General features: G+C 52.0%; 4 protein-coding genes and 1 non-coding gene across 6 annotated transcripts; 4 read left to right on the plus strand and 1 right to left on the minus strand.

The window, feature by feature from the left end:
• The first annotated feature begins 67 nt into the window (after positions 1-67).
• Positions 68-2,139, plus strand: NCU01205 (hypothetical protein). The gene is made up of 2 exons (XM_956478.2): positions 68-443; positions 523-2,139. The coding sequence occupies exons 1-2, from the start codon at positions 224-226 to the stop codon at positions 1,620-1,622; spliced, it is 1,320 nt and encodes a 439-aa protein (XP_961571.2). The 5' UTR covers positions 68-223; the 3' UTR covers positions 1,623-2,139.
• Positions 2,140-2,568: 429 nt separating this feature from the next.
• set-1 (set-domain histone methyltransferase-1) lies at positions 2,569-8,224 on the plus strand. Its single transcript, XM_956479.3, has 3 exons — positions 2,569-3,863; positions 3,942-7,062; positions 7,131-8,224. The coding sequence occupies exons 1-3, from the start codon at positions 3,147-3,149 to the stop codon at positions 7,232-7,234; spliced, it is 3,942 nt and encodes a 1,313-aa protein (XP_961572.3). The 5' UTR covers positions 2,569-3,146; the 3' UTR covers positions 7,235-8,224.
• Positions 8,225-8,834: 610 nt separating this feature from the next.
• Positions 8,835-11,877, plus strand: vma-1 (vacuolar membrane ATPase-1). Its single transcript, XM_956480.3, has 7 exons — positions 8,835-9,105; positions 9,237-9,273; positions 9,348-9,369; positions 9,435-9,483; positions 9,544-9,628; positions 9,692-11,256; positions 11,337-11,877. Exons 1-7 carry the CDS (start codon positions 9,097-9,099, stop codon positions 11,391-11,393), a joined length of 1,824 nt encoding a protein of 607 aa, XP_961573.1. The 5' UTR covers positions 8,835-9,096; the 3' UTR covers positions 11,394-11,877.
• NCU01208 lies at positions 11,708-14,976 on the minus strand. 2 transcript variants are annotated; one of them, XM_011396184.1, is made up of 3 exons: positions 13,138-14,976; positions 12,916-13,025; positions 11,708-12,847 (listed from the first exon to the last, which is right to left on the minus strand). In XM_011396184.1, the coding sequence occupies exons 1-2, from the start codon at positions 14,922-14,924 to the stop codon at positions 12,992-12,994; spliced, it is 1,821 nt and encodes a 606-aa protein (XP_011394486.1). In that variant the 5' UTR covers positions 14,925-14,976; the 3' UTR covers positions 11,708-12,847; positions 12,916-12,991. The 2 variants fall into 2 exon arrangements, with proteins under 2 accessions (XP_011394486.1, XP_011394485.1); XM_011396183.1 differs by having other exon boundaries at positions 12,916-14,976.
• A 1,666-nt stretch (positions 14,977-16,642) lies between these two features.
• NCU15105 lies at positions 16,643-16,738 on the plus strand. The gene has a single exon. It is a non-coding gene; the product is annotated as a tRNA-Ile (tRNA).
• The last annotated feature ends 2,031 nt before the right edge of the window (positions 16,739-18,769 follow it).

The raw sequence follows: 18,769 nt of genomic DNA on the forward strand, positions 1-18,769 counted from the left end.
GGGCAGCAAGGGGTCGGCTTAAAGTGGGGCCAGTCAAGTTGAGCAGCTCACTCCGTTGCTGGGCCAACGCCTCGCCTCGTTCACCCACAAACAGACCGACGGCTCCAAGCACTTGAACTGAAGAGCATCCGATTACTGGACCTTTTCCCCGCACCACCTACATCGATACGACTATACAAACTCTTCCGGGCAGTTGGGAGCTATTCCATAGCAACACAGCAAGATGTTGAGAGCACATCAAGATCAAGAAAATCGCATTGCGCATCAAGCTGGGAACGCTAAACAACTCCCAGTGAAGACACATGGCGCTTTGTACCCGAAAACGCCGTTGAAGGTCCCTCTCAACGATGAGAACACCAGTCGCGTGTTTGCCGGAAAGGGCACGATTGTAAAAGGCGATAATGTCTTCACTAAGGGCACTGGGGCAAACATGATGACGCCCGGTGAGTGCTCTTCATGATCTCTTTCCACAATCGAAAGAGGTTGGTTGCGCAAAGGATATTGGTTGACCATTCAAAACAGCCCCTCGAACTGCCAGAGCACCGCTCGGGAACAAGACCACCAACGCTAAGGCAAGAGCGGCACAGCAAACCGGCGGAGGCAAGGAACTAGGCGGCGATCTCAAGTCAACCGTCAAGCCAACGACGACCCTTCGTCAAAAGCAAGCCGCGCCGCAGACCCAAGACTCCAAGCTGGACGTGCATGCCGATATCAAGCCAAAAAACGACGATGAGGAGGAGATCGAGTACTGTCCTCCCCCGGCACAGGACCTTCCGTACGAGTCCGACGTCCTCCCTGCGCACGCCTTGACCTTCGAGTCGCTGAAGCCCGAGAACATGTTCAAGGGATACTACGAGTATTACTACAAGAAGTTGGACGACAATGGTATGACTGCCAAGGAGAGAGAAATGGCAGAGCGGCAACAGCGTGACTTTACACGCGGCGACGAACAAATCAAGAAAGACATGGAGGAGTTCGACTGGAGCATTGGCGACATCCCTGAGAGCAAGGATCTCCTGAAGAAGACCCAAGTGGACGCAACTGCAGTTTCTTGCTCCGGAGAAACCAAGAAGACTGGGCGCCTACCAAGCAGGCCGCCTAGTACGTTGGTAGCGCGAAGAGCTGCTTCCGCTCTGTCCCATACTTCTGCGAGGGAACGAAGCATATCCCGCCCACAGGTGAATAGCAAGCCCTCTTTGACGGCCGTTAACAAAGGCAGTCTTTTTGCGCGCAAGCCTTCGCTATCAAATGCAAGTCACGCCAGAACCCTGTCGAAGGACCGTCCAATTTCTAGTGCAACATCCCGAAATACTCTAGGATACAGCAGAGGCAGATCTGTTTCCGAGGCTGCAAGGCCGGCTAGCGCTGCTGCCAGCAATCAACAGCAATCTGGGCCAAGGCCTCGCCCTTTCTCCCGCACCAGCAGCTTGGTATCCAATGGGTCAGACAATACCATCACTCCGGCTCGGTTTGCGCAGGCTCAGACCACACAAGATTTTCAGAAGCCACTCGGGCTTCTCTCCATCTTCACCCATGATGAGGAAGAAGAGCACAGTGACCATGAGACTGTGCCTCATTTCGATGATTCCGATGATGATTTTCAGCTTTCAACCGATTTCTGAGCAGAGGCGTTCAGTGGAAAGTCGAGCATTTGCTGAGGGACTTTTTCGTCCATTTTTCTACATGAGTGGCGTTGGTTTATTCTTTTTTATTTTATTTTTTCTCTTACGGAGTTCAGAGACTGGACAATGAGATGGATTATCACAATGGTCGGTCAGCTGGTTTGCCATGGTTGGTCTGGCCAATTCTTTTACGCACTATGCAACATTATGAGCGCCGTCATGGTTGGGAAAGGAATGGTTCCATGGTGTTTTATCTTCATTGTCGGAGCAAGCATGGATGATTTGGCGTCTAGTCGGAAGAAAGGCAAATAAATGACCGTAATGATGATGTTCTCGCAGCTTGTTTTGTGTTGGGCGTTGTCAATTGTTAGGCTGTCATATGGCAGAGCAGGGAACAAGGGAACCTTGTGGTTCTTACTGTGATTCAACAATCAGACGCTTTTTAGCCCTATGTAAACAGCCAAAAGCGAGTCTTTATGGTTAGCTTAAATTTTGAACAAAATACAGTTTTCGGTCGTGAATTGTTGGTGATAATTGCTACATAGAATCAAGCCAACAGCTTCAAAATAAGTGTTCTTCAGACTTCAATCCCTTTGTGGTGATGAAGATCAACAGCAGAGTTGGGGATCGTTGAAGCTGCAATGACGCAGTTGGTTGTAAACTAAGAACTGAAATGGTAAACCAACAGTGGAACACAGTGACTGACATGTGGATGCCCCTCCACCGGGCCACTTTGCGCTTTCACGCTCCTCCTGGCGGAAGGTAGCAGACGCGACTGACAAGGGAAATGAAGCGCGACACGGGCTTTAATTGCTGATGCACAGGCCAACTTGATGCTTGGCGCAGGACGAACCTGAGAGTATCTTTCCGCTTTTGGCTTAGCAGATCCCCTTATCCGCCTGCCGCCATGTTGCCCTTCCACGCTTGTTTCAACTTTCTTTCAGCGGCCGGCGCATCGAAGAATCCATGGTCCACAACAACCCGGTCTGCGCTGCCCATGCCCTTGTGCCCTTGACGCACCTCCTTTGAAGGAAGAAACACTCTCAAACTTTCGGCTTCATTCAATCCCGCCACGATTTTGCACTGCTCACAACGAACCATCGTCTCCCACTCAGCGTTTTCCGTGTCGCCGATGTCAGCAGGGCTCGCCGTCTCTATTTGATCCAGATTCATTCCTTCCTTCGCACACAATCGAGCTCACCACTCCACGCCCTCATTCGCTGCCCCGTTCACCACTCAGCCACTGCAGTCACCCCCCCGTTCAGCGTTCAGCGTCAGCGCCCGCCCTGATCGGCAAAAGCTCAGTCCCGCCCGTCCTGTCGCGTGGTTCTCTCTCGCTCTGCACGCGCGCGCGATCCTGCCCTTCACAAAAGTTATCGCAGCTCACGTCGCCCTCGACTTCGGCCACGTCCCAGCTCAATCCGCCCGCATCGATCCTCTCATGCATGCTATCTCGCAGTTTCGCCGGCTCGAGTGATGATGGTAGGAGGAAGGCGGGAGAGGTAGACGTTCCCCATTCTCGCAATGTCTCGGTCGTCCGGCGCGAGTTTCGCTCAGTTCTTCCCCGCCGCTCCGCGGGCTGCCAGGGACAGAGCTACGGAGCGAGAGCGGGCAAGAATGAGAGCGCAAGCTTCTCCGCCCACGCAGCCACTTGACACGAACGGCCATCGCACTCCCTTGTCCTCATTCACTTCCAACCGATCTGATGACGGAGCCAGTCCTGGCCGCTCACACATAACCTCTCTCAATCACAGCTCATCCGCCGGTGCTGACGCAACCCGCCCTCCGCTTGAAGATACCGAGTCGCTGCCCGGCGACACGCTAAACACGGTTGGCTCTGCAAGCTCGCATACAAGCACAAGCTCATCCATCTTCAGTTCCTCCACGCGACAGCCCGCCATGGCCTCAGCTTCAGTGAGGAACTCTCACACTCACAACTCCACCACCCCTCTCACAACCGCCGGCTCACCGTCATCCTTATATCTCTCTACATCCCTTCATGCGAAGCCGCACTCTGTCTCGCCCCATCATGCCGACAAGCAAAACGGCCTGACACCGACACTCAACGGCTCGGCCACTGATTCTCTCGTCCCACTCCCTGACGGTACCGAACGTGTCCCGCCCCGCGACCCTAGTCGCTCCGTCTTGTGCACCATATGCACATATGATCCTCTCCTGGACAAAAAACTGTCGAGCTCCGAAAAGAAAAAGGCGAAACCTATATACAAGGATTATGGCTTGGTACGTACACTGAACACGTCGGCGTGGAAGGGGGGAGGGCGTCATCTTTGTGAATCAATTGGCTAATACTGCTTATAGAACGATGAAGATGACGCTCCCCCTTCAGATCCACGCCTGGCGCACGGCGGGAAACTCAGCTACATCAACGTCAACTTTCACCTCCCCAAAGCACAATTGATTGATGCGCCGAGCAACCTGAAGCCCTATCCATATGACCCCAAGACCTCCTGTGGCCCGGGGCCCCCAGTCCAAATTCTGGTGAGAGGCTTCAATCCTTTGATCGCCTTCACAAAAGTCACCACCATATTCGCATCATTCGGCGACATTGCGGAAAGCAGCAACAAGATGCACCCAGAGACGGGAAGCTATCTCGGCTTCGCGACGATTCGGTACAAAGATTCGAAACCGACCTCTTCACGACCCGTACCTGTTCCTGCTCATCAAGCTGCCAGGAGAGCTGTCCGAGGAATGCACGGGAGGAGGATAGAGGCCAACCAAGTCCGCGTCGAGTTTGACCCCGAAGGCCGAAAGAGCAAGGCCTTGATGGAGGCTGTTCTTAAAAAGAGTAGGGAAACATCGCAGACCCCGAATGCTGCCTACAAGATTCCTACCGGGCCCAAACCAAGAGCTGGTGAGGTCATCCCTGGACCTCCGCCAACAGCCCCCAAAGGTCCAGCAGCGCACCGGGCCCTTGGAGGCTCCGAAGCCGGTTGGACCTCAACGAAGCCTCGACATCCCAACATCATCGAAACCGAACCGATCGTCAATCATATCAAGAGCGAGCCGTATATTTTTGTGGCGCATGAGTATGTTCCAGTGATGCCAACAACTGTGGCTCACATGAAGAAGCGGCTCAAGCAATATGGGTTTGATGACATTCGTGCGGATAGGACGGGCTACTACATTATCTTCCGCGATTCTCATTATGGACGAGACGAAGCAAGCAAGTGCTACAATTCCGCAAACGACACAGCGTTCTTCACTTACAGCATGGTCATGGATCTTCACCTCTTCGGTACGGTGGGCAAGAGCTCAAGGAGCTCTGAGGATCATCGCAGGCACAGCTATGGTTCGGAGAAAAGACCGCCACCCGAGCACCGACAACGTGATGATCAAGACCGGCGTCGCCGTGATGAAGAGGCGGACATTGAGGAGGAGAAGAAACAACGGGCCAAGAACCTCGATCCGGTCAAGGAGGCTGCCGAAGTGATACGACGAGAAATGACGGAGCATCTGCTCAAGACCATCCGTACCAAAATCACCCTTCCTGCAGTCTTCGACTATCTTAACCCGGTCAATCATGCTGCAAAGCGGCGTAAGCTTAACATTGACGACTCTCATAGTGGTACGATTCCATCGATTGTCTTCGATGACTCTGAAGGCAGGTCTTCTCCCGTTGGTACTCCGAATTCGAGAGCCGACCCGATTGAGAGGCGTACGGCTCGCGCTGATGTTTCAACTTTACGGGTCCGAAAGCTGAAGAGCAGGGGAGTAAACGCCCGAAAACATGGGTTCAACGATCCCTTTGCGCGGGCACGACCCACGCAACGAGTAGATCTCCGGTCTCTGCATCATCGTCTCAACTCCGATAGTGACGATGATTCTGACGATGGTGTGGACAACCGATATTCTATGATTCGGGACACAGAGGAACCGGAGTCTCGGCCAAGGAGCCGTGTAAGTTCAGAGGAGGACCGGAACAAAGAAGAAACTGGGTCCTGGGTTGCTGGTGAAGACGATTCAATGACGGAGGCCAGTTTCGCTCTTAACGATACATCAGCCCTGCTAAAGAAGCGAAAACTGGACCTTCCGGCAGAAACGGCTGTCAAGCGGCAGAAGAAAGCTGAAGAGCTCTTCGAGGCGACTATTGCACGTATCGAGACCGAACTGCCTTCACAGGAGCAGGCCGTGGAGTCTGTTACCCCCACAGGCGTCGAAGCACCATTGAATGGCCTACCTGATGCCGACGTTAAAGCCGAACCGGCAGAGGACAAAGAGACCGAGGATTCGCGGTTGCCAACCCCTATACCCGATAACACAAAACCGAAGAAGAAGGCCAAAGCCAAGAAAAAATCCAAGAAGCAGATCTTCGAGGAGCGCGAGGCGCTCAAAAAGCAACAACAGGAGACATTTGAGAGAGAGGCTCTTCGGGCCGCAGGGATTGAAGACATTGAAGGCACTCCGGACGCTGAAGCGAAATCCCAGGTTGGCGAACCCGAACCTGTACCCGAACCTGAACTCGAAACCAAAGGGGAAGCCCTGGAGGCTCCTGAGACAGAAAGCAAACCTGATCTGGATCCTGAATTGTATCCATCGGAGGTCGTCGACGCGCTTGTCCTACCCAAGGATTTCAACTTGGATATTGGAACCCTGAAACTGGTGCCATTCCACGGCGAGGATGGACCAGATGCCCAGAGGCTCCAAAGAAAGTTTGGTACCGCTAAGCTTGATTGTGATGCTGAGCTGTGGCTCTGGAGACGGAATAGGATCCGGCAACTCAATTCAGAGGATGGGTCAGTCGATAAACCAGTTGGAATTGGTGGTTATTATGTGCCCAATCCGACTGGATGTGCCAGGACCGAGGGCGTCAAGAAAATTCTCAATTCTGAGAAGTCCAAGTATCTTCCCCATCATATCAAGGTCAAGAAGGCCAGGGAAGAGCGGGAAAAGAATGCCAAGAACGGGAACACCAACTCTGTCGCTGCCGCCGCAGAAGCCGCCAGGCTCGCAGCAGATAGCCTGGTCGCCAAGGGCAATTCGCGTGCCAACCGTGTCAACAATCGCCGATATGTTGCGGAGATCAATGATCAGCGAAAGAACTTTGGGCAAGATTCGGATGTCTTGCGGTTCAACCAGCTTAAGAAGCGAAAGAAGCCAGTGAAATTTGCGCGATCCGCTATTCATAACTGGGGTCTTTATGCAATGGAAAACATCAACAAAGATGACATGATCATCGAGTACGTTGGTGAGGAAGTCCGACAGCAGATTGCCGAACTTCGCGAAGCCAGATACCTCAAGAGCGGCATCGGTAGCAGCTACCTCTTCCGCATCGACGATAACACCGTTATTGATGCGACGAAGAAGGGCGGTATTGCCCGATTCATCAACCATAGCTGCATGCCCAATTGTACAGCCAAGATCATCAAAGTGGAAGGGAGCAAGCGCATCGTTATCTATGCGCTGCGCGACATTGCTCAGAGTAAGTCTTTTAGGGTGGAAAGTGGCATGAGATGCAGTGACAGTCTGAGCTAACGCGGCGTGTTATAGACGAAGAGTTGACGTACGACTACAAGTTCGAGCGCGAGATCGGAAGCACGGATCGTATCCCCTGCTTGTGCGGAACAGCAGCATGCAAGGGGTTCCTTAACTGATCGAACAACGCACGATGCGCTTGATATAGCAGTAACGACTGTCACGGCTCCGGATGCTACGGATTTTGAGCGTTCCTCGTGATGGTGGAGGTTGATTGAATGGGTACGACGCAAAGCAAGGTGGTGAAGGATGGACGGTGTCAAAGACTGATCGGTGTAATATGGGCAACAAAACGGGCTGGTGTCTCCTTCCTTTGCCACTATGAGTTCCACTTATTTCCTGGTTACGCTTATATTCTCCTCACGAGCGGACAATTAATCCCGGACTACCTTGCCACGCTTTGGTTATCATCCTTTGGGTTCGTTCTTATTTCTCTTCAATGGCCGTTTAGGGGGTAGTTGCAGGCACCTGTCCGAACTCGCAGCAACCTTCCTGATATACCGTGTGAACTTTTCGAAAGATTTATTTTCCTTGGGACGGGCCTCAAAATTGGCGGATGAAGGGACTCGGACGGCTCTTGAAAATGGGTTTTCATGTGCTTTCCTCTACTTCGCTACGTGGGATGCCACTTGCCTTGGTCGGACTTGGGTGTGCCTTTTCATGGTGTTTCTGGCGTTTGTTAGAGGATATGTTAGGGTTTCGGTATTACAAGGACGGTATCTGGCTATCATTTGGGAAGGTTGAACACATTTGGCTCCTCGAAACGAATGAAACAGGCGTGGAAGATTCCGGGTGACAGGTTTAAGGTTATGGCCATTCTGTCGGTTATACTCAGCTCTCGGCCTTGAAGGTGTGAGAAATCAGGCTAGGCGGTCGACCCCTTTCAGTACCATGACGCTGGCTTGTATAGGCCCGACTTGATTCACATGGTGTTGACCGTCAAAGATAGAAGGGGAGGAAGTCAGAAATATCATTCCAACGGAGACATAGAGCTTAGTTGGGGGATGGGTTGCCCGCTAATGATAACAGGTCGCGTAACAGGGCCACTTGAAGTATTCGAATACAATTACGCTACCTATCTCTAGACCATAACCATTACTGCTAAGTGCGGCCATGTTGATTCGCGATCCATCAAGTGAAGTCTGCTTCACGGACATGCTGGGTTCCTGATGAAGTGGGAATGTCGGACATAGGACAGCGGTTCCCTCCTTTTTTTTACTTGGCTGAACGAACGACAACAGGGGCAGCTTGTTTACTTCAACCCGTCTTCTTTCAAATGCGTCATTGCCTGCTTGCCATGTCGCGATAAAACGAAACATCTGTGTGACCACAGGTAGACTTGTTCCGAAATTCCTTTGCCAGTTTGCCGACCTCGGGTCAACACCATACAATACCTCTACCACCACCGTACCTGAGCTCTGTCCAAACCAGATTACTTACCCTAACCCTAGGAAAGCTCTGGGCGAGTGGGATGACAGAAGCAATGCTAGGGGCTACTTGCAGGAGTTTGTGGCAGGGGAGAGCACCCGACAGTGGGAGCACCCTCCACAACCTCAAGTGGTGGGATCGGCGGGGTCATGGCTGGAGAGCGACCTACCTGATGGGGATAGGTACCTCTAGGTAGGTAAGCTGCTGTGGGCTACATACCTACAGTAGTATGTAGAGGTAGGAATATGGGGAGCAGGGGCCGCTGTCCTCCCACTGCGGCGGGCGGCTGCGGCTGCGGCCTGGGGTGCCTTACCTCGTCACCACCATCCCAAATTCAACGGCTCTGCTTGACCAAGCTTCCAACCTCCCACTGCCACCATCACCAAACAAACCGTCCTCGAATCCCTCAACACCCACATTGCAGCTTGATACGCCTGCCCTGCCATCACCCGAGCGACCCGCGCATAAACATATACCTACAGTCATTCTTACCTCGGATTCTCCTCGACCTTCTCTGAAACCTACCTCCGCGCCAATCGCCCTTTCGCCCAAGATGGCTCCCGTAAGCCTTGCCCCATCATTCCCCGCTTCTCGACAACGCGTTGCTTCATGTTGCAAACCACCACCACACCATCGCATATCTCCTATCTGACCTCGTTTACGACTTTGCCTGCTGACATGGCCTCTGAATAGCAACAAAATGGCGCCGAGGTGGATGGCATCCATACCGGTAAGTGTGCAGTCTGCGATTTCGTGCAACTTCTAGACTAAACACAAGGTTCATGTTATGCTAATAGCTCGCAGGCAAGATCTACTCGGTCTCCGGGTGCGTTCCCCATCACAACCCACCCCCGTGTCTCTCGACCAGCTCGCTAACCCATAGGCCCAAAGCCCCGTCGTTGTCGCCGAGGATATGATTGGTGTTGCTATGTATGAGTTGGTATGGTTCTACAATTGTCCTTGGCCACTAGTGGGGTGCCTGAGCTGAGACTGGAATTAGGTTAAAGTCGGTCACGATCAACTAGTTGGTGAAGTCATTCGTATCAATGGCGACCAAGCAACCATTCAAGTATACGAAGAGACGGGTAAGGCTGACAATCTCAAGTCACTCCATCCTTGCACTAGATGGCTAACCAATCCCTCGATAGCTGGTGTCATGGTTGGCGATCCCGTACTACGGACAGGCAAGCCTCTCTCTGTCGAACTTGGCCCTGGTCTCCTGAACAACATCTACGATGGTATCCAGCGCCCCCTCGAGAAGATTGCCGAGGCTTCCAACAGCATTTACATTCCCCGCGGTATTGCCACCCCTGCGCTGGACCGCAAGAAGAAATGGGAGTTCACACCGACCATGAAGGTTGGCGATCACATCGCGGGTGGTGACGTCTGGGGTACTGTTTACGAGAACTCGTTTATCTCTGTCCACAAGATTCTCCTCCCTCCCCGGGCCCGTGGTACCATCACTAGGATCGCCGAGAAGGGCGAGTACACCGTTGAGGAGAAGATCCTCGAGGTCGAGTTCGATGGCAAGAAGACCGAATATCCCATGATGCAGACCTGGCCTGTCCGTGTACCGCGCCCTGCGGCCGAGAAGCATTCTGCCAACCAGCCTTTCCTTGTCGGCCAGCGTGTGCTCGACGCTCTCTTCCCCTCGGTTCAGGGCGGTACTGTTGCTATTCCCGGTGCTTTCGGCTGCGGCAAGACTGTCATTTCTCAGTCCGTCTCCAAGTTCTCCAACAGTGACGTTATCGTATACGTCGGTTGTGGTGAGCGCGGTAACGAGATGGCTGAAGTCTTGAAGGATTTCCCCGAGCTGTCTATCGAGGTCGACGGCCGCAAGGAGCCCATCATGAAGCGCACGACCCTCATCGCCAACACCTCTAACATGCCCGTCGCCGCTCGTGAGGCCTCCATCTACACGGGTATCACAGTTGCCGAGTACTTCAGAGATCAGGGCATGAACGTTGCCATGATGGCTGACTCTTCGTCTCGTTGGGCTGAGGCGCTCAGAGAAATTTCGGGTCGTCTAGGAGAAATGCCGGCTGATCAGGGTTTCCCCGCTTACCTTGGTGCCAAGCTCGCCTCCTTCTACGAACGCGCCGGCAAGGTCCAAGCTCTTGGTAGCCCGCCGCGCGAGGGTAGTGTTAGCATCGTTGGTGCTGTCTCTCCCCCCGGTGGTGATTTCTCTGATCCCGTCACTTCTGCCACCCTCGGTATCGTGCAGGTCTTCTGGGGTCTCGACAAGAAGCTTGCACAGCGCAAGCACTTCCCGTCCATCAACACCTCCGTCAGTTACAGCAAGTACCTCACCATTCTCGACAAGTGGTATGAGAGGGAGTACCCCGACTTCCCCCGCCTCCGCGACCGCATCCGCCAGCTCCTTTCCGACAGCGAAGAGCTCGACCAGGTCGTCCAGCTGGTTGGCAAGTCGGCGCTCTCGGATCCCGACAAGATCACGCTCGACATGGCGACGCTCATCAAGGAGGACTTCCTCCAGCAAAACGGCTACTCAGACTACGACCAGTTCTGTCCTATTTGGAAGACGGAGTGGATGATGAAGCTCATGATGGGATTCCACGACGAGGCACAAAAGGCAATTGCTCAGGGCCAGAACTGGAACAAGGTGCGCGAGGCCACCCAGGATCTGCAAGCCCAGTTGAAGAGTCTCAAGTTCGAGGTGCCTAGTGAAGGACAAGAGAAGATTTGCAAGAAGGTATGTATATCTCTTTTCTGAGCCCTTGTTTCTCGACGTTTGTCAAATGGTATAAGGCTAACCATTTATGTGTGCTATAGTACGAGGCGATACAGCAGCAGATGCTGGACAAGTTCGCGTCTGTCATTGATGAGTGAACGAGCGCCGGGATATACAGTAGTCGAGTTAGCATAGATGGAAGCAAGAAGCAAGCATGATGCATGGGCTGTCTGTCCGGGGGATTATTGAAACGGGAGGAGGGTGTACATGAAATGGGTTTATGAGGGTGATGATGATGAAAGACTGTTTTAGTTGAATTTTGTTTTGTTCACTATTAGTTCGTCGTCGTTGTTGAAGTAGTGTTGTGAACGTTGCTCACTTGTCGTGGGACCCTAGTTTTCGAGCACCATGCTATTAATGCCTCTTGAATGCGCTTTCGACCTGCACAGCTCTAGCAACCGTGCTTGAATCACTTGATCATATGTATATACCCTTGCTTGCCTCTTCTGGCTTGATTCATGGCTTGATTCAACCTTGTATATAGATAGCCCTCTCTAATCACGGTAGTTAAAGGGCTCGAGCAGTCTCTGGGTTGAGTTAAGTGAGTGATGTTGCACTCGTCAACGTCGTCATTGATCTTATTCAATGTGCTAGTCATGTCCATCGTTGCAGTATCTAGGTAGCGGTGGTGATACAAGAAATTCGGGCTCGCAGAGACCGAGATAAGATAGATAGCAACATGGAGATTCACATTCCATCCATCCTCCTACACCCAGATATTCCCAACACACCAGATCTAATATCATGGTTGCCATCCAATCTGGCGAGCTTTGGTCGAATCCCAACCCAATTACTGGGTTGATACTAAGTCTGTCGCCCGACGCGATTTCCTCCTCACCGGCTCCAAGGTTCTGGTGTGTACCCATTCCCCCTTCCTCCTAGCTGTTTCTTTCTTCCTTGGGAGAAACTGCCGGGTTCCGCCCGGCTATGACTGTCGTCGATTTGGTTGGAACGTGAATCGCGAGCATGAGCATGGATTTGTATCCTTCGGGATGTTTTGTTGGTGGCAGTGGTGGTGGTTCACGATCCTGACTTCAATCAGTCCAACGAGTCTTGTCCCAGCTCCGGTTCCGTAAATCCCGTTGATAGATTGAAAGGCGAGAGCGTGCCCAAGGTTCGATTGGTAGTTGTGTAGTCGTAAGTATACTGGATGATATTTACACGGCTTCATACTCGTTTTCATATCAACAATTGGAAGATTCTCGTGTCGTCGTCGTGATGGTCGTGGTCTTGGGTAAGCGTTTTGATCAGTCGCAGTGGCCTGATTACCTGCCCTTACGTCCCTTATTTTTTTGACATCGAGGTGTCAATGGCATAGGCGGCCCGGGAGCTGAGGCTGCTTGTGCATTCATGGCAGCGGCGACCTCTGCTCCCACTCCTTTGTGCAGTAATCGGCTGTTTTGTTCAAGTTGTCCGGCCTGAGTTTGGTGGGGATTGATGGGAAGGGATCCTCAAGCATGGTATTGGTCGACGTAGTCACTAGTGCAGGAGAGTGGCCGGAGGCGGCCGCAACGAGTTGCTTGCCCGAACTGGAGGACTTCTGTTTCTTCTTCTTTTTGTGAGAAGCAAAAGGATTAGCCGGTCGTAGGGGATGGAGGAATTGTGTGTAATGGGACACACCTTTGAATTTTTCAAATATATTGGATGGGTGGCAGAAGAAGGTATGATATGCCGTTCATGAATCATAATCCACTACTCATAGAAGAAGTGATATGTATTGGCTCGTATTTCTGGTGGATTTGATGGCCCTGTTAAAACAAACTGGGACATGTATACATACGGCTGGATATGGTACCCATGTAGGATGGGAGAGAGTAAGAGAAAATAATGGATTGCCCTTACACAGATTTGTCGTTCTCAGTTCGCTTTTCGGAGGTTGTTGATGGAATGATGTCGCCGTTAACCGTGGTTCCACTCCATCTTGTAGATGTTGCAGTACCTGTAGGTTCCCAATTTGACCAATCATTGTCGTCCACCGAGTCCATCGCCAGGGGAGTCCAAGAAAATCGCTTGGGTGACCTGGATGCATCTGTTTTGGATCGCATCAGTGCTGGGGCTGGTCGCGACGGAGATTTCAGCGACTCATCGGCCGTCGAATCCTGACTTTTCTTCGGAGGGCTGGTGGACCGTGATGTGGGCACGGCGGGTGCCCAGTCGGATGCTATAGAAGATCGGTTCCTCGGGGTGTTCAGACCGGATGCCCTGAATCCATCTTGCCCTCCCGTGTGGCTAGAGGAAGCCGTGCCGCTCTTCAGCATGGGCGTCATACTCAACTTGCCGTCCGCGCCTCTCATGTACATGCCCTGTCCGGTGACGGGTTCGTCTCCTACGGTAGCTTGCCTCAGATCTTCCATGAAAGTCCACAATCCCATCCTGAGGTCCTGGGCAATTCCTTTAACCCCAACAGTTTGTGATGTGGATTGGGGGGCCCAAGATTGATGTTTTGGCCGATATGTCGGGCTGAAAGCAACATTGCGACTATTTTCTGATCCATCACCGCGTCCAGGAAAGTCACTACTTGGTTTTGTAGGTGAGAGCAATGATAGCGTGCGTGCATGTCCTCCTTGAAATATACGACGGCGCCCATTCTCGGGAAGTGGCTGATTTTGGTTCTGTAGGCTTTGTAGCAATGCTTTCCTTCTGTCGAGTTCCACGGCCCTTTTTGTTGCCTCCTCATCTTGGAAAGTCGGGACCAAACCGACGGGACGCAACGGCCTTTCACCTCGTTTCTTGTAAGCTTCATAGGTCGCCCACTGCTTTTTCAGCTGGGCCAAATCCGACTCGGCACGAGTAAGTTCTTCGCGGAGCTCAAGAACACGGCGCTCTTGTGCTGCAATGGCGGTGATAAAGTCATTGATATCGGCGGGCGACGTTAATGCTGGGGTATCTAAAGGGGTTGATGGAAAAGAGGCGGTGGTCGTCGAGGTCGGTATGGGTCGCGAGGGATTAGGGTTCGGCGGCGCGATCGGAAGTGTCAGGGAAAGACGATGTGTGGTTCGGGACGCTGTGGAAGCTGATCGTGTAGAGCGGTTCTCAGTCAGGTCGTCGGCATGGGCGAGAGCTGTGGCAATGGCTTCCTCCGGTATGTGTCGAGCCTCGGTTTCATCTGTACTTATCCCACGGCGAGCGCGAGATCGTAGAGAAGAAGTTCGGCGGGGAAGAGAGGCGGACTGCATTGTGATCTGACCAAAGCTGCTCTGAGGTGATATTATGTGTGCCATGACGAGGGAATTCTCGTCCCGTCGAAGTTTGCTAAGAATTGGTCCTGAATATCTGGCTTTCTGATGAATAGTAGCAGTGATGATAAACGAATGTGCTGTTGCTGTTGCTGTTGTTGTGTTGATGTTTGGTGGATGATAGGGAGTGATGGTGGGGGCGCAGGGGCGGCGAGTGCGAGTGGTTCGATGTCGATGTCGATCGCAAAGCTGCCGGAAGGCCTGTCGGAGGGCTGTGTTTGTAATTGTTGCGGTGGGAAAGCGAGTCGTTCTTCTGGCGACGACGGTAGCCGTGTGGATGTTCAATGGATGGCTATCACGAAGTAAAAGAGCGTTGGCGCAGGCCGAGATGAAGCCGGTGATGAGAACTGGTAGGGCGGACCGGAGCGCGGCGGTGGAGGAGAACGAGGGCATTTACACTCGGAAAAAGAGAGGACCAGAAAGCCCCGAGAGAGAGGAAAGCTTCAACAACTGCGTGCCAGGACAGGGGACCTCATCTCGGTCCTGTCATGGAACCGTGCTGTTTAATTGGCGAGGATGGGTGCTTTCCCCCTGGTTGTAGGGCATGGGGTGCCCCGGATCTCAGCTGGAATCCGGTGATGCTATTCGCCCTAGAGTCGCTGACCCAGTCGCCAAACGGCGTCTCCGCAAAGCCCCGCGGGTGGTGATGGCGACGGCGTGGTGCCTGGAGCTTCTAGACTCTGGAGCCTGCGCCGGCGTTGTATATTTCGACAACCTCAAATATGTAACGATCGCTCAGTGAAAAGGCGCCTAGTCATTGGTCGCACCGTGTTTAGATGACTCCCCAAAACGGCGAGTCCCGTCTAGAAAAACAACAAAAGGTGGAGGCCCGGTCTGTTTACGTGATCCAATGTTTCCGCGTTGAATTGCAGGACAATGCAGGAACTGGAGAAGCGTCCACTGTCTGCAAGGATCCAGGCGAAGACCGTTATTGAAGAGCTGGGTTGACGGGAAGATGGGAAAGAAGCATGTTATCAACGGAAAGATGTTGAGAGATGTAAGAGTTCAGGGATAGAGAGGTTGTGCTCTCATGATCCCCAATGCTTCTCCTTTATGCGTCGTCAATGGGAAAGAACTACGTGCAGTGCTTTGGGTGGTGAACATGGTCAAGTTCTCCCGAGCCGTGAATTCATGCATGTTTGTGTTTTCGTCCACTGCAGTCTTCTCGTGTTATATGCTACTGCAGGTGTGACGGGAAGCAACAGCTGCCAGTTGGCAGGCAACTTGGGTATGTAATTGGGTTAGGTGGGTACCTCTATAAAGCTTTGGCGGCCGGTTGCTAATCTACTCCGACCAGGCACTTGCACTTGGGTTGGCGTCACGAAGCTCTTTCTCCGTTTTCATGTTCATCCCGTTGTCAGTTCTCCAGTCCACCAACAACAATATGAGCGCCCCAAAGTTAATACCACCCGGCCTCCGGCATGTGGACCCAGCTGTGGCACACATCGATACATCTCCAGACCCTGATCATGATCTCGAATATTGAAAGCAGAGAAGAAGATACTACATGAAACGAGACTTGGTAGTTCAGCATATGCCAGGCACTCCCACGCTGGTCAAAGCGTACGCAATTAAATAGGACGAACTATTCCAACGTTTCAAGTTCGTCCTTTGACTACGCCACTGCGGATGCCTTCCATGGACACCAACAAATCGAAATGTGCGGTCGATGGGCACGCTCGAGCTGGCAAGCTCACGATGCCCTCCACTCGACACATCAATCCAAAGCCACAGTATTCCGGCCCGTACCCTGCCACATATTGTGAATACGGATCTGTGCCCCAGTAGGTAGGCTGAGTCTGCCAGCTTTCAGTACAACCAAAAAGGTTCAAAAGCAGCGGCCTGGGAATACTTTGGATCCTCGTCAAGGATTCGCTGGAACTTCCAGCTGTTGATTTCTACCGCGCTTCAGTTATATGTTTTACTTCTCTGCGTTTCGTCACTGGGTCTTGCGCCGGCTATCTTGTTGTTGATACTCTCCGCTGCATACAAAATTACTCTATCGTGTCAGCCTGCCCGTATGTAGGAGTTGACTCAGACGGGCCCGTGGAACCACAAGCACAGCTTCGATTATAAGCTTTTGCTATGATCCACTTAGTCCATAATCAACAGCCCGATTAGCTCAGCTGGTTAGAGCGTCGTACTAATATCAGTACTCTGATATCAAGTCAATGCGAAGGTCAACAGTTCAATCCTGTTATTGGGCATATCTTTTTCCAGTTTCTCTGTCTTGTACTATCCATCACTTTTGATAGTGAAGCTCTCGTATTTGTACCCTTTTTTTTCCTTTCTTCTGCAATCTTTTCATTTTAACCCTGCTTCCCCCTGCGATTGCCCGTGCTTACAAACTTCAAATTGGAAGACCATACATAAGATTGGCAAATATGGAGTGTCCGCTCCCATCGCGCGGCACAAGGACGTCGACCTATTAACCTGAACCATACGGTCATACCATGCTAATCATGTCATATTTTCGTAAGTTCAGCTGGGCCTGAGATCTTCACTTGAGGGAGCATAATCACTAGACATAGCGATCAAAGATCTAGCTCGTGGTGTAACGCTGGAAGGAAAGTCGGTCTGCTTCGACTATTGTGAGGCCTGCCACCTAACAGCGGCACTACTTAAAAACAATCAGAGGGACAGGACTCGGTCAAACCAAGCTGACTAGCTGAACTACACTGCCAGATTCTGCCATAAAGCGTAAACGGCCATATCAGCACTATAGAGATACAAATTCCTGCATAGTGCCACCTAGGTAAAAGCAACCCCTCTCGATCCTTTACTTGGTCCAGAAAGAGCATTGGTGGGTAGCATAAGTGGTGAGTGAGGCTGGCGCTGTCGGCTGGTCTACATGAGAAACCGAGAATCTGAGACCCTTTTAGACAATACCGGCGGAGTGGAGGTCGACGTTGTCAATGGAGGCTTGAATTGCGGCAACAATTCAGCCATTCCCTTCCGTGTTACAGCCCTGCCCTCCAGCTGGTCTCCTGGATCTCACCTGCGCAGCGAGACATAAGGACCGCGCAGCAGCTCATCGGAGGGAAACACAAGTGCCTCACAGACGTTTGGGACTTCGCCTGAAGCGTCATTGCCTTATCATGGTTGGCCTGCTTCTTGAACGGTTAAGCATGATTTAAATGCTCTCAATCCCCGGACTGCTCAACAAAAAAAAAGGTTGTCTGTCTTAATCCCGAAACTCGCTCTTTTTCATGCCCGCTTTCTGACCGCTTTGGTGCCTACGGCATCCAGTTTCTCGCAAGGCATCGGTCAAAATGAACCATACGAGTCAAGAAGTACTGACCACTGGTATTGGAAGTTCCAATCGAGGAGATGGACCATACCCCACTGTGATCAGAAAATGCGAGTGTGTCTAATATCGGCTTTAGAGACGTTTTCTCAAATTTTAGGTATCTACCTCACCAACAGAGCATCGGTATCTGTTCAGCGACATTCTGATTGGAAGAAGGGGATGAATGGAGCAGATATTACGAGAAGGAGCAAGGGATGAGAAATCAGGCCTTGTGCCTCTGCTCTTGAGTACCATGCATCAGAACTCAGTGGCTATGAAAGCAAAGCTTCGGTCGGATACATTGTCATGGCACTCTGCAATTGCATTCCCATGAGTGATAGCCTACCTATCTAAAAAGCCCTTCTCCGGAGACAAGAAACTGGATCGACCGAACTACTTCTGTCCACACGGGAGGTGATATGTCTCCAGTGCAATGGTGCAAGTAAGCATACACGACAGGACTCTATCAAAAACATTGCCAATAACCAGAGGATCTGAAGCGGGGTCAAGGCTGCCAAAACCGTTACTCCCTGTGATGGTATGTCTCCAGATTACGGTTGCTGCTTATGTTGACCTGCAAAGTCAATGGTCTGAAGGATTCCATAGGATTAGAACAAAGTCTTCGGTACCAACGCCGAGCCTTTCGGGTATGAGAGTGACCTCAACGAGGGGTTTCCATTGACTGTCTCTAGCGATTTTAATCAGGGGGGTCATATACCTAGTCATGCTACGGTTTGATTTCTCTGAAGTACTTCTCTTCCGTCGCGAGCAGATAGTCAATCTTATTGGCTGGTGAACAAGATACGGTAGGAGGGTCGCACCACCAGATCCTTCGATGTCACAGTACTCGGTTTAGATTATACTGGACCAATGGTTATAGGGTCCCCCACGTAAGGACCGAAGCATGTCATCACAGGCAACGAGGCTCGGATTTGGTCTCCATGGGGGA

This window comes from Neurospora crassa, linkage group V (assembly GCF_000182925.2).
Source record: "Neurospora crassa OR74A linkage group V, whole genome shotgun sequence".
Lineage (NCBI taxonomy): Eukaryota > Fungi > Ascomycota > Sordariomycetes > Sordariales > Sordariaceae > Neurospora > Neurospora crassa.

What these genes read in the sequence shown, in the direction of transcription:
- vma-1 (XM_956480.3), top strand. An exon ending in GGTGGATGGCATCCATACCG is followed by an intron (nt 9,274 to 9,347) that starts GTAAGTGTGCAG and finishes AATAGCTCGCAG; the next exon opens with GCAAGATCTACTCGGTCTCC. An exon ending in GTGTTGCTATGTATGAGTTG is followed by an intron (nt 9,484 to 9,543) that starts GTATGGTTCTAC and finishes GACTGGAATTAG; the next exon opens with GTTAAAGTCGGTCACGATCA.
- set-1 (XM_956479.3), top strand. Translation starts at nt 3,147, where the DNA reads ATGTCTCGGTCGTCCGGCGCGAGTTTCGCTCAGTTCTTCCCCGCCGCT. An exon ending in TATACAAGGATTATGGCTTG is followed by an intron (nt 3,864 to 3,941) that starts GTACGTACACTG and finishes TACTGCTTATAG; the next exon opens with AACGATGAAGATGACGCTCC. An exon ending in GCTGCGCGACATTGCTCAGA is followed by an intron (nt 7,063 to 7,130) that starts GTAAGTCTTTTA and finishes GGCGTGTTATAG; the next exon opens with ACGAAGAGTTGACGTACGAC.
- NCU01208 (XM_011396184.1), bottom strand. Translation starts at nt 14,924, where the DNA reads ATGCCCTCGTTCTCCTCCACCGCCGCGCTCCGGTCCGCCCTACCAGTT. An exon ending in ACTGAGAACGACAAATCTGT is followed by an intron (nt 13,026 to 13,137) that starts GTAAGGGCAATC and finishes CAAATCCACCAG; the next exon opens with AAATACGAGCCAATACATAT.
- NCU01205 (XM_956478.2), top strand. Translation starts at nt 224, where the DNA reads ATGTTGAGAGCACATCAAGATCAAGAAAATCGCATTGCGCATCAAGCT. An exon ending in GGCAAACATGATGACGCCCG is followed by an intron (nt 444 to 522) that starts GTGAGTGCTCTT and finishes CATTCAAAACAG; the next exon opens with CCCCTCGAACTGCCAGAGCA.